This window comes from Hippoglossus stenolepis, chromosome 21, assembly GCF_022539355.2.
Source record: "Hippoglossus stenolepis isolate QCI-W04-F060 chromosome 21, HSTE1.2, whole genome shotgun sequence".
NCBI lineage: Eukaryota > Metazoa > Chordata > Actinopteri > Pleuronectiformes > Pleuronectidae > Hippoglossus > Hippoglossus stenolepis.
Genome location: NC_061503.1, coordinates 4,202,150 through 4,216,844, shown reverse-complemented (window position 1 = coordinate 4,216,844; position 14,695 = coordinate 4,202,150). Strand labels below are relative to the sequence as shown.

The window sequence follows — 14,695 nt, the reverse complement described above, 5'->3', positions numbered from 1 at the left end:
TCAGCTATCTATTGGCAGCTGCAGCATATAGTCTAATACCGGCCACTAAGCCAATTATGTGATTGGTCTTAGCGTGCAGAGTGTCAGCATAGTGTGATAAACCCAGTTCCAAATCGCACCATGCCCCTTACTTGTTTATTTACCGGAAGATCCATTCATTGATTTAATTTCATTTAATTTATTTTATGTGACTCAAAACCATGATCAGGTGGTATGGAGCACCAACAGGAAATACAAAAACAAAACAATGGCACACAGCATGGCAGAACAATTTAAACATACAACAAACTCTGGCAAATACTTTTCTCTATAGTTCACAACGCTTACATTCTTACATAACAGCAATAAGTGATATTCATCTCATAGACGGTTGTCATGCAGGTTTCTATCCAGCCCTTGCTATCTTTCAATGAACATCATGGAGTGACGGCACTTGGGGCGATCCACTCCTGTTTGCCAGATCTTGGCCACAAGGAAGCCTTGGCAATGCTGCATGTCACCCGAAGGTGCCAAAGGTTGCTTAAATTTGTTTAGTGCACAATGTTTTGGGATATTTGGGCCTCATTTTTACAAGTGGGCAACTTTAGTCCGGGCCACAAGAAGCCCAGAAGTGAAGCATCATTATATGCTATCCCCATTTCCCCTATTTTATAATACTGGAATTAAAAGCGCCTCAAGCCATGACCCTCCAATCAGACGTATAGCCTATCCAGAGAGAGAGAGAGAGAGAGAGAGAGAGAGAGAGAGAGAGAGAAGATCCCTCAATCCCCGTGAGATGAGCCGTGGGGGAGAGACGCACAGTAATCTCGTGGTGTGGAGAGGGAGAAAAGATCCCCGCAGCTCGGATATTAGAGCTTTATTTCTCTCCCCACGTTGCCGGGGTGGGTAAGTGGGCGCACACCCTAGATGTCACGCAACAACTAGTGCCCCTGATTTGTATTGAGGCTGACAGATTGGCTGGTTTTTGGGGGGGCAATGCGCTCTGAGCGCGCAGCATGAAGGAGAAGGAGAGGAGCAGAGCGCACTGACTGAGGCTCTCCAAGAGTTTGTGCGTGGTGGTGGTTACAGTATGTCGGGATGTGAGCTGAACTTGTGGTAGAATGGCACCTCATCTCCCATGGGTCTCTGAGGGATGGCAGCTTTTCACCACCACCATCACCACCATCCGAGCGCGGACCTGCGGCGGCTCTTCCACCGCCTCACCATCGCTTCGTCTCTGAGCATCCTCTGCTTCTCCCTGGTCTATCTGCTCACTGGATGCTGCGAGTCGGATCTGACAGAAAACTCTGAGATCCAGACACCTGCGCGCGAGTTCGCCGCGGGATGGCAGTACGAGAGGAACGGAACCGGCTTTGCCCACGAGGGTGCCACCGCTGTTGGCGAAGGCGCGTTCAGTGGACACCCCGGGGTGGAGGCGAACAGCTCGGGCAAAGAATGGACATCCACTCGGAGGTTACCCCAGGCGATGATCATAGGGGTTAAAAAAGGAGGCACCAGGGCTCTGCTGGAGTTTCTGCGGCTCCACCCGGACATCCGCGCCCTGGGGTCGGAGCCGCACTTCTTTGACCGGCATTACGCACGGGGACTGGACTGGTACAGGTACGCACACTTTACGCAGAAAATCCATCTCAGCAAAGTTACTGAAACTGTCTGTTTTAAATAAACTTTTAAGCTTAAATTAAGAGAAAAATCTCCCTTGTTCCTCCTGAGGTTTGTTCCATGGAAGCAAACCAAATGTTCTCACCTAATTTGCAGGTTTTGTTTTTGTTACATTCTGAAAAAGTGATTGACACTCCTTAACATTTAAATAATGGAATTTGGTTTCTGTGTGATTGTGCAATAGTATTTTATTCATATCTGCAATCCAAGTCCCAATTAGGAGCCTCCAACTTCCACCAGAAGAAGTGAATTTCTTTGTGCTGTTTGCATACCCCAACATAGCCACAGCAATTCCACTGATGTTTAGGTGACAGTCAAAGAGACTGTGCCATCTGGCTATGCCAATCTGTGCATGTGTGTGCCTGCAGTGCTTGGTGTGTGTGTGTGTGTGTGTGTGTGTGTGTGTGTGTGTGTGTGTGTGTGTGTGTGTGTGTGTGTGCAATAGGGGGGGGAGAGAGAGAGAGAGAGAGAGGCCTTTGCAGGATGAGTTCTCACGGAGCAGCAGAGTAATCATCTCTGGAGCCGGAGCCAGATGTTAATGTTGTAATGTGGCTCTGTTCTCAGCTTGTTCCATGAAAACTTGGAAATACTCAGAACACACACACAGACACACACACGTACACACACACACACACACACACACACACACACACACACACAACCACACACACACACACACACACACACACACACACACACACACACACACACACACACACACACACACACACACACACACACACACACACACACACACACACACACACACACAGAGAATCATTTTAGGAAATAAAGGAAAGGTTTCCAGATTCATGGGCTTCATTCATCTTTTTTATACAGTGAGTGGATGCATGTATAGATACACACATTATTTCAAATATGAGGGATTAGATATTCATTTTTAAATTTGGATTGTGTTGTGTGCTGTAAACCATCTAACAGTATTACTGGAGTACAATAGTGACATTGGCTCAGCTCTGGGAACCATGCAGGCATGTTGGCACCAAGTAAACCTATGATGGAGAAGTGAAAAGATGAATTTCTGCTTGATGGTGTTTATACGTTAATGTGCCCATAGACGGAGACAAGAAGAACCCACCATCACATAACAACGGTGGGATGTAAACAGAGCCAGAGACTATTTGTAGGTCTGGAAGTACTGGAAAAGCCTGTGTAGCCCGTGCTGTCTGCCAGCATGTGCAGCATGTCTGCAGTCTGCGTGGCACCAGGTGATGGGACTGTGACACCAGATTGTCACGTCTCCCCTCCGGGCCAGATGGGGCTCGCTGCACGTTGAGCCACTTGACATCCCTGTCAGCTCTGTCAATTGACCTCTGACTCCAGGTCACTTTACACTGGGAGTTAATGATGTGTTCACGCTACTTCATAACAAACAGAAAACACCCAGAGTACACAGACTGACAAAGCAAATGTGTCTTTGTTCTGATTGCTCAACTGCAAAACCCCAAAAGTAGCAAAATGCCTTTAAAACAAAAAAGCATATACCTTTTTTTTATCTATTGTCAGTGTATTTTCGTGTATCTCAGAGGACTAATGGACAAACCTAGATTTTCTTTTTTTGATCATTAATTTGATAAGTTATGAATACATTCACCAAAGTAATGGCTGAGATCTGGGAACACGGTTACATTGCTCCAACAAACTCCTGGGACAAAAGAAACATTATCAATCAGTCCATATAGCCAGTTTACTAAACCACTTTATATGGAGGGAAAATAAAAAAAAGAAACTTGCCCACCCAAAATAGTGATTAATATCTGTCATTGTACAGAAAAACTGTGTCCTTACACTTGGAAAGTTAAAGGTCAAAGTTGAACCCAAAATTGTTTTTTAAACTGTAATGGAGACTCTTGACAAACAAGCTGCTAGAACGTTTATTGCCCCCTGACCTATTTTCAGGAGAATTTTCTGACTAAAACATTATAATGTTCACATTTCAGACAGACATTTTGAACACATGAAAGTCTGAGAGAAGATTCTGTGATCAAAAATTGAAAATAGAAAAAAAAAAAAAAGGAATTGGGTCCTTAATTGTGTTTTTAAATTAAATAAATTTGCACTTGATGATGAATCAATCACTTGAATATTATAGTGGTGCGAAAAGATGCGGCCTTCAAATGGAACTAATGAGATTGCGGTTTCTATGTGGTAAGCAACATGGACGCTAACATTACTTACATTACTATCGATGTCTTGAGGCCGCGGAGGCCAGTAAACATGTAAGGTAATGCAGGAAATTCAAAGGCACAATGACAGAGGGAAAACATGATGCTGTTGGTAATATAACATTTTCTCAGACATATTACAAAAACGCTGACTAATCTCTAACTAACGACCGAAATGGCAATACATTTACTTTCTACCAAACAAATATTGCACTTCTGAAAACACTAGCAATGTCACAACTCTGAACTTTTATAAAGTTCCGCAGTCACTCTTCTCATGAAGCATGACCTCATCTGAAGGCAACAGAAGTCCAGGTAATATTTACTCCATTCACTTGTGTTGTCTCTTCCACAAACAGCAACAGCCCTGCCTCTCTTCTTTTTAGTGTTGACATTGCTTTATTTCATCAACTGGCCTGGCATGTACAATGTCTGATATGAAATATGAACACAATCAAGACATTGAGACCTCGGTTGTAATAAAAAGTGGAATCATTCTCAAAGCCAATAGTGTGCTTTCATATCACACAGCAAATGGAGGGTCAACTGTGGGGCTTTCGGAGTCGACGTTACATTTCTGTACAACTGCTCCTCTCTCTTAAACCCTATCACGGACAATCAGAGAGAATGAGATATAGTGTATCTTCCCCAGAATCACTCCTTGCCTCTCTGAGAGTGAAATAACATTTAGCTTCACCGGGGCAATTGAGATCAGAGCCCCTGACAAAGATGCACTAATGGCGTTCGGAGCGGAGATTGGATCTGGAAGAGCGCTGCGATGGGCCCCGAGATGGACTGGAAGTTTCCTCCTTACTGTGTTGTCTGGGATCGATAGCTCTATCTCCTCACTCTGACCTTGGGTTGACTCCAGCATTAGAGCGGTTAGTGTTGGTCAGCTCGGCTTCGGTTACAATTACCAAGAAGCTTTATCCTACATTGGCATATTCCCCCCCTCCACGTAAGCTCACAGGGTTCATGTTGCACACAGTTTTTTTTTCTCTCTCTCTCTCTGTGTAGCTCTAAAGGAATCCATTAAAATGACTCAGCTGGGAACTCACATCTCACTCGTGATGGTTCCTTGCTGAAAGATGGGATGACAGGTGGATGGCGAAAAATAAAGGGGGAGATAAAACAGAGGGTGAAGAGATAAGACCCGGGTGAGGTAGAGGTTAAAGGGTGAAGTCAGTGTTACCGCAGCCTCACACATCCACGCTGACCTTTGCTTCAACCTCGGGGATTGTCACCAGAGCTGGGCTCGTGTGTGTGTGTGTATGTGTGTGTGTGTTTGACAGAATCTGAAGAAGTCAGCATTTATGCACACAGTCTGGAGACTGCTCTGTGCTCCAGACAGCGGGACTGGTTGTTTTTTGTTCTTGTGATACAGTGAAATTTATTCATATACAGTATTATTGACTCAGAGTTACCGGCACAGCTTTGACCTGACAGGTTGTATTGTCAGTATTTGCTGCTGGCGATCATTTCCAAGAAGGCACATTTTTCAAAGACATTAGAGAACACAATTCTCATGCTGGGGGTCAGGTTGAAAATCTAAACTAGCCCTCAACACAATTTATCATTGTACATCAGCTGTAGGTAACTGCAAGATTAGGCCAATGGTAAAATGGTAAAACTGTGTGTTGGTTGAAGAGTTTCCATATTACGATGGAGTATTAGAGCCACTTAAAGGCAAAAAGAAATCAGAGATATTGAGCTAAAAGTCATAATTTTACAATAATTAAGTGTCGAGTATGTGGAGAAAATGAGGAGCATCTTATAAAGTTATATTTACTAAAAGTTTTCATTAATAACAAAACACTTAATCTTTTGCCATATCAGCACCACATTATTATCATAAGTGATCATGACTTTGAAGTGTGCAGTCTATTCTGAAGAAAAGAACTACACAGATAGAAGATGTTATGTTATCATAATAATATTACGATAAATGTGCCCATAATGTCTACATACATATGTTCCAATCATTTCATGACAAAATAATAATCAAAGGGATCAAAGCTTTACTACAGTTTATTCTATCTGTGAGGCCCTCACTCAGTTTGAATGAATTTGGAGACACCTCTCAGGATGTACAACAGCAGTATAGGAGGGACGAAAGGACTCTGTATTCTCAGTCAGCTGCTGCAGTCGCACAGAGTCATTTGCAATTCATATTGAACTCGTTAAGGGAGGCTTTTAAATTCATACCCATACATCGGCGGCTTTGTTCTGCCGTGACACAGCACATGGTGCTACTTGAGTTTTTGTGTTTGTACAATGGAATATAATTGGCATGCAAATCACAGAAGAATGGCTGCCAAAACATTCGATGTTCAGCAGGATTTGGTGGGCGGGTTATAGGAAAAAACACGATTGCCGGATTTTCTGATGAATCAGATTTGTTAATCTGCAGGGGGGGGGAGTAAGTGGTATCAAATATTTATATGTATAGTATTTTTTGCATGTTTTGGCACAGTTAAATATCATGCAAAGTGTGTGTGTAATTAAAGCCTTAAGAATAGGTTCGATCTGGCTGCCATGCTAGGTTTTGTTTGCTGTGTGTAAACGGGGGGGCAGGTGTGGTCTGTCCTGTCCTGTACTGGGGGTGTCACCACAACGCCCAGACGGGTGGGGCGATCTGGACCTCATTAAGGTCCTCCCCTGGGGCTTGGAAAGCAAAGGTGGGGGGTTCTGGGGACCCTCGATGATGGATGTCTCCTGGAAGTGGACAGGGCATAGTGACAATGGACTGACTCCTTAATGCTCCCCCATATAGAGCAAATGGATGAGCGGGCCCCCAAATAACACACTCAAGCATGCATGCGGATACAAATACACACTCAAATCTTATATTTGACTCATAAATAAACAGCGAGGTGTGTATAATGGACACGCCTAATACTGTGCTCTTTGATTGGCTGCTGTTTCCTACTTGGATCAAACATCTAAGACAAACTGACCAGATTTTACGTCTTTGATCCAACACACCCTCAAATCCCCCACTCCTTTGCTGCATATTTGATGAACATTTCAATTGCTTCACATTTCTCAACAACACACACACACAGACACACACACACACACACACACTGATGGGGCTCCAGAGGGTGCTAGCTCCTCCAGTCTCCACCTGCCACTCTTGGTCCCAGCTGAGGCCCAGCGCTGCATTACCATTTTCAGTCTGTCCTCTTACAGTTATACAAACACCTTGCTTCATACATCCCATCATACCACCCACTCATCTCAATATGCACAATCCCTACTATTCCCACTTGTACACCAGCCACACCTGCCTGTGTGTCGTTGGCCTAAGCCTCCCCCACAGGATCAATAGCCAGTGGCCTTGACTGGCCGGCACTAATTCACCAGGGAGGCCTGCTGAAATATTGGGAAATGGACGACAAAAGAGAGGTCCTCAAAGGCAAACAGAAGCTTATTGTAAGCTGCGGGATAATCCCTGTGTTCATCATACTGAATGTTTGATCTCACTCTCAAAAGTAAATGAGCAGTGAAAGGATGTTGCTAAAACAGGGGTTTTTAAACTGCCAATTTATTCAGCTATCTTTTTATTCACTCCCCCCACTATACAGGCCAAGGAAACTATCTTGTGTAGTAACAAGGAGAAAAACCCTCACTGGCTTCCCACCCATAGACATGGCCAACTACCTATATGCTATGGGAAACAACCCTCGACTGGTAGAAGAAGACAAGAACTTTACCACTTCTGTGACTTCCCTTCGGAAAAAACAACACTGGTCTTGCAATATTGGTGGTCTATATATTTACTCTACAAACAGCCCACACTTTCATTTTGACTGTAATCTTCTCCTGTCCTAAGTAGTTTCAGTTGCCTAAACTTGATCTAACCTGAACCATAGAGGAAGTTATTTAGGACTTATTTATTGAATATAGGCATATAGTTATATAGACGGGACCATTTATGTACGAGAATTTCAAATTATCAGCAGGCAGGATAATCTTGTTTACGTTCAGTATGTGACCCCAGAACAAATGCGCCAAAGGGAGAGAAGAAGCAGAACCTGAGTTTTTGAATGAGAACCATCTAGTGTACAGTCACTAAAGGTGTACAGTCAGCACAGTGCAGTGTACAGTGTCCCAGTTAAGACAAAATGAGCAGAAAAATCATTTGTAACTCATTTGTAAGTCAAGGCCATTATTGCCAGGAGTGTAGTGGTGATGCAGCATCGGCATATCAGATTCCAGTTGAGCCTTTGGGTGTGCACTAAGTTTCCCACACTGCGTAAACCCACAGTTTGGGCAGAAATGAAAACTACATTGGTCATTCATTCCATTTTCCTCTATTTATCCATATATTGACAGTTACAGAATATACAAAACAGATACAAATAATTAATTCCATCATCCCCTTGGGAATCATGCGCAGACTATGCTCAACCTACACACAAAACCATTGCTTATAATTACTTATTACATGTTTTTCAAAACAAAAGTATATCCATATGTTACGCTGATTGAAAATCCTTGATAAGATAAAGAGCACTTTAAAAAATTAAATTCTATATTTAGCTGCGTCATACAACTTTGAGAGTGCATGTGATTCAACTGAAGCCAGAGTCAACAATCGAAACATTAATCTAACCCTATTATTATCATATGCTATTTGTACTAAAAATAGTATTAACTATAATATGAATTTATAGTACATTTTTTGACTCTGCCCTCAGAGGTTCAAATAATTATTTCAGACTCTGACCAAACCCAGGATCACAATTTAGACCTTTTCTATGCCAGAAGTAGGATCAGGGCATATTTAGTTATTAGAAAAACTAACAGCGATTTTGTCTGTCGATTAGTGCGTCTGTGCAAAGCTCATAGCTGAAGCATATTTATGGAGGACCTTTTCTTTTGATGGTGCTCTTAGGGGCCGTAATTAGCTCTTTGTGCGTAGGTAATGGCATGGGGCTCTTGGCTCTGGGGCTATTCACAGACAGATTGCTAATGGAGGCACGTTTGTATCCACTCCGATCATTCCTTCATCAGTCACCCACCCCTTTCATTTAAAACACTCTCGCAAATGCAACCACACACACGCGCACCCACCATCTTTAGAGGGTCTGATAACAATCCACCACACCCACCCGTTATTGTGTGTGTGCATATGTGTGTGTGAGCAATTAGCTTCTTTTGTCCTTTTACACATGTGTGTGTGTGTGTGTGTGTGTGTGTGTGTGTTTGTGTGTGTGTGTTCAAGGTGGCCCAGGAGACCAGAAGCATGATAGCAATTGCTTGCCTAATGAGTAAATAATGAGTGTATGTTTTTGTTGTGCAGTGTGTTCAATGTGCCCACGTGCCTCCTTGCATGTGTGTGTGTGTGTAGCAGACTGCACGGCTCCGCATGCTCAGGGTATTGGAGTTAAAAGGGAAGTCTTCGGGCTAAGTGGTGGTGAGCGCTGCCTCATGCCGATCAGATCAAATGAAATGTGTGTGTGTGTGTGTGTGTGTGTGTGTGTGTGTGTGTGTGTGTGTGTGTGTGTGTGTGTGTGTGTGTGTGTGTGTGGGGGTGTTGTATTGACAGGAGGTTGTGTTGCAGGCGCGTCTGAAACGTGATATCAGAGGACAGTCAGAGCATCCTGTCCTCACGCTATCAGCTCTGTGTCCTCTCTGTTTGTCCCTCTTTTATTAACATCTCATGTGTAACTGCATTGGAACACTTTTGAATGACTCTGTAATCGAATACATTGCTAAAATTTTAGACCAAATAAAAACTACGTCAGTAGTCACTCAGGAGTTTAGTGATGAAACCCACAGAAAACTTTTCTCCAGACTTAACTCGCTTTAGCTCTGTGAAGCGTTTTAGGGTCTTTTAGCTCATTGTTTTGGTTTTACAGCCCACAGTTTTACTATTGTGGTTCAGTCCCACAGCTCTCATCAACACCTCAAAACCTGCACAGCAACAAACGACCGAAAGTCTAAGTTATTGACTGGCTGGTGATTACCAACAGAGGAGACAATATATATTTTTAGGGGTTGAGAACAAAACAGAGCTAAAAGAGAAGGTGATATTGGACATACAACCATAAATCTTAATCAACACTAATGTTTCTTAATGTCTAATGTAAACATAAGCATCAGTTTGCTCATGAAAGGAACTCTAATATGTCATTGCTGTGTTTACAGTTTGTGAAACAAACACAATCAAAACCCACAGTAACAATTAGCAAAGGAACAAAAAGCTATCTAATACCTAAAGGAATGCAGTTGTTGGTACACAGTAGTTTATACAGTTTTAATTAGTAAATTATAAGATCATTTTATCGACAGAATATTTTTTAATTCTCGAAAAAAAATTGTAATTCTGAGATTTTTGGGGATTAAACTGATGTATGTAAATCCATATCAGTTGAAACCCTGAAGGACCATATCACTTGTTTTACTACAAGTTACTTACATTTATAATTTATAACTTACTTCACAGTAGCAATTCTACAAACCATGCTAATGTGTCTGACACATATCAGCGTATTCTTCCAGTTATTTCAGATAACCATTGATTTCTAGTCATACAATTTGAAAATGAATGTAAACTCAAGGCTGACCAGTAGCTGTCTATTTCTACGAGGAAACTCCAGAAACTCATGAAATCCATCACAAAATACATCAAATTCAAACATTAAAATACAAAGTGAATGATTTGTGGTCAAATTTTGTAAACGCATGAGTAAAAGCCTTTATGCTCCATTCAGACAAGCGGGGACGCTGTGCATGAGGCTGCTGAGGTTGTGTGTGTTCAGTCTGTCAGTCAGGTGTGTGGCAGGTGTGTCGGCAGATGTCCCAGAGTCCCCAGCTGGTCCTGCGGGGCCACCGGACTCATTTATCTTTAAATGAGTCCCATCTGCTGGGCTTCTGCTGTGGAGGTAGAGGTGAAGAGAACAATACACTTTTGAGGGAAGACTCCTGTGTTTGTGTAGCACGGCTGTCAACTGCCTATTTCTCTGGATCACTGGAGAGCCACTGTATCAACACCCACTGATCAGCCTGTATGATGTGTGCCAGGGTGACTTATAGGCCTTGTGTGAGTGAGAGTGTGTGTTTCTGATCATTATACACACTGAAGCAGGCAAATTACTTGTGTATATCATGTAACTAAGTAAATTCATCTCCCTCTAAATGATTCTGTAATCAGCTTTAAAAGCCAGTTTTAAAGCCAAGCTTAAAAGTTCAATATTTTGGATTTGTTTTCTTGCTGAGAGTTAGATGAGAAGATTTATACCACTCACATCTGTCCATTAGGGTAAATATGGACAAAGGCCATGACACAGTTAACTTACATCAGCACAAAAACTAGAAGCAGGAGAAAACAGGCAGCTCACTCCACTATTTGCTTCCTATTTACAGTCTATAGCTGCTTTCAAACATGAAAACTGAACTCCGGATAGTCTCCTGACAATCTCTGGAGGGGCTGTATGCAAGAACGTAAATGTCAGAGGCTCCGGATTTGCACCGAAGTTTCTCCAGCCAGCCCCGGAGTAAATACTTTTCAGAATGAGCCTGTGTGAGAACACAGCAGGAGATCCTCAGGATGATTCACCCCGAGTGAGTGAGTGTGTTGATGACGCAAAACTGAAAAGATTCAAAAAGAGTACAAGTAGCTCCAAGTGGAAAAAGCGGTGCCACACACGTAGATGACGCAGGCGGAATTCATACATTACGTCCTGCCTCCTGTCTGCTGCACCAACCCTCACCTGAACACTCTGGAGATTTCTGTGTTGTTGTGAATGCGTCTGAGTGGAGAATCTCCTGCTGCGTTGTTCATGTGTGAAAGACAGAGAAAGTCTGGACCCAATCGTACGGACATTCTCTGGAGTTCATGTCTGAAAACGTCTTATTTTTTCTTCCAGAATCTATGCGAAGCTAAACCAACCAGGCTTGTAGAGCTGAAGAGATTGACTTGTAAATTATACGTGAGACAGATTTCAGCCATGTAGAAATTTTATTTTCTTTAGTTGTCTTATAATCTGCCTTACATCATTATTAATTTAATGCTGCGTATCATGTCAGGTTCATACAGTAACCCTGCTAAAGCTAAAATATTTGTCTCTGTTTGTCTATTGGTATTTTACCAGTATAGAAATAATAATTGTTACTGTTTATGGAAGTGAGCATATTTTTTCCTACACTTCCAGAAGTATGATGCCCAAAGCCCTGGAAGGCCAGATTGTCATGGAGAAGACGCCTCGCTACTTCGTTACCGTGGAAACGCCAGAGCGAGTCCACTCTATGTCGCAGGATGTGAAGCTGATAGTGGTTGTCCGTGACCCCGTGACCCGAGCCATATCTGACTACACCCAGATCATCTCCAAGACGCCCGACATCCCTCCATTTGAGAGCCTCGCCTTCAAGAACCGCAGCACAGGTACAGCATGACTCTGACGATTAGCTCAAGGTTTCTGATCTATTGAACGATAAAACAGGTAAAAAGAGACAAACCTGCAGTCCTGGCTGCTCGTGCATTACATCGGCTCGATCCTGGAGCTTTTCTACAAAGCACAGAAATAAAGGCAAAAGCAGAATAACCCATCACAAGGGAGGCAGGTGTAAATTTGCAAAAAATAAGCTAGCACTATGAAACAAATCATCATTACTAACCAAGGGTCTGGTAGAAGCATTCAATATTTTCTATCAATAAGACACATTTATCAAGCAGATTACTTCTTGACATGTAAGAGGGACATGTGGTGATACAATTAATCAAATGGATCTTATTAAGAGCCTTTCTTTGTGGAGTTTGCATGTTCTCCGTGTTTCATGGGTTTCTCCCACAAGAGGAAAAGGTGGGAAGAAATCCCAACAGTAGCTTTTCTTCAGTGTCAAAGTAATGCAGTAATACGTGTCTGTAAATCCCTGGGCAAAACTGCACACAAGGACTGCAGGTACAGGCTACTTTGAATAGTTCCAATGTGGCCAAATGTAAACCAGCGTAGGCCATTTAGATAAACAGGGCTCAGGTTGCAGGCCACAGATACTTGTTTACAGAACCCAAATTGCGGGAACTGTAACTCGCAAACTCAAACATGATACTCAAAATAAAAAAATAAAAACAGGGTTAGGGTTAAGTTGGGGTTAAATTAAAACCATAAAAACTTCTATATCATCTTTTTAATGCTGGACTATAAATATCTGACTGACAGGAATAAAGCTCACCAGTGTTAAGCTTTGAAAACCACTTGCTTCGGCCAAAGAATAATAGCTCCAATGTTAAAGTTAGATGGGATCTGAGACAACAGCGACACTGTTGATGATGGTTTTTAATAATAGGCCTTGACACATGTCTTTTTTTGTCTCTAGGTCAGATCGACTCTCTGTGGAGCCCGCTGTGGATTGGCCTGTACGCCCAGCACCTGGAGCGTTGGCTGGCATGGTTCCCCAGGACCCAGATCCATCTGGTCAGCGGGGAGAGGCTCATCTCCGACCCCGCGGGAGAAGTGGGCAAAGTGCAGGACTTTCTGGGCCTCCAGAGGATCGTCACGGACAAGCACTTCTACTTCAACAAAACGAAAGGCTTCCCCTGCCTGAAGAAGCCGGAGGGCAGCAGCAAACCTCACTGCCTGGGGAAGACGAAAGGGAGGACGCACGCCTCCATCGACCCGGAGGTGTTGCAGAGCCTGAGGGATTTCTACAAGCCACATAACCAGCGCTTCTATCAGATGGCGGGACAAGACTTTGGATGGCAGTGACCATTTGATTGTGTGGCACCAGTGGCTTTTGCACTGTTTTGTGTAGAGGTGTGAATCTTCCATCTGACTGACACAGACGCAAAGACTCAGAGAACAAAAGATCCAGAAAACACAGAAAAGTTACCGCCTCTGACCAGCAGAGCTGCATCTCTGATGATGAGAAAAACCCGGTGTCAATGCACTTCACCTCTACCAATCAATTGTTTTGTGCAAGTGTTTAAGCGTCACTTTTAAATATCATAGATGTTCAGTAAAAGACGTGATTGCACTAAGAGTTTGTGGTACGTAACAAGCATCTCCTCTCCCATCGTTCCACCCCAGATGGTCAAATAAAGCATCTATGTGCAAGTTGGTCATGACGTTGTGGTTGCTATGGGTTACAGATTATAAAGTTGGTTGGTGAAATATACAGTGTAGCTTTTAGCGTCTCTGGTCTGCAGTTTAATCCTGTAGTTGGTAGGCTGTAGTGGCACAACAAACCCAGAGCAGACAATGCTTCGTTCCACATTCCTGAATCCCCATAACTTTCTTTTTCTACATGTTTGTTCTTCAGTCTCACTGGTTAAGAATTTAAGAGCAATCAATGCATACATATTGAGTATCGTCCTCCAAGCGTTGTTCCCGAAAAAGCGGGAATGAATCTTTTATGTGGTGAGCAGCAGAGGGGTGAGCGAGAGAATCTTTATATGAGCTCAGATTTGACTGAGTGGTTTTGTATTCCTGAATAATGAATGTGGATAAATGGATGTAGGGGAAATGGTGTGGATGACTTGCCTCCTCGCCGAGTGGCACATTCGTGTGCCGAGGCTCAGGTTAGGATTCTGACTGCAAAACCGCCCCACTGTACGTCGCGTGCGGTAAAGGGACCACTGGAGGACAACCAAAACAAGAGCAGGTCAAATCAGCGGGACAGGGACGACCTGTCAATGGCCTTTTCTCTGGATGTGATATGTGACGCTTTAGTGTGTTACTGTGAGGGCCAGTTTACAGGGTTGTCTGTTTTCAGTTTGCATGTATTTGCACTAGTTTGAAAGTATTCAAAAATAAAAGTATTTTTAAGCATAGACCTTTCTTTGTCACAGTTCCTTTCCCTCAATGTTTACTACAAAATGCTGTGTTTTGTATGGTCTTATTAAG

At 43.0% G+C, this 14,695-nt stretch overlaps 1 protein-coding gene across 1 annotated transcript; it reads left to right on the top strand.

The window, feature by feature from the left end:
• The first annotated feature begins 754 nt into the window (after window positions 1-754).
• Window positions 755-14,622, top strand: hs3st3l (heparan sulfate (glucosamine) 3-O-sulfotransferase 3-like). Its single transcript, XM_035146702.2, has 3 exons — window positions 755-1,599; window positions 12,008-12,237; window positions 13,170-14,622. Exons 1-3 carry the CDS (start codon window positions 1,133-1,135, stop codon window positions 13,556-13,558), a joined length of 1,086 nt encoding a protein of 361 aa, XP_035002593.1. The 5' UTR covers window positions 755-1,132; the 3' UTR covers window positions 13,559-14,622.
• Window positions 14,623-14,695: the final 73 nt, after the last annotated feature.

What these genes read in the sequence shown, in the direction of transcription:
- hs3st3l (XM_035146702.2), top strand. Translation starts at nt 1,133, where the DNA reads ATGGCAGCTTTTCACCACCACCATCACCACCATCCGAGCGCGGACCTG. An exon ending in CGGGGACTGGACTGGTACAG is followed by an intron (nt 1,600 to 12,007) that starts GTACGCACACTT and finishes CTACACTTCCAG; the next exon opens with AAGTATGATGCCCAAAGCCC. An exon ending in CTTCAAGAACCGCAGCACAG is followed by an intron (nt 12,238 to 13,169) that starts GTACAGCATGAC and finishes TTTTGTCTCTAG; the next exon opens with GTCAGATCGACTCTCTGTGG.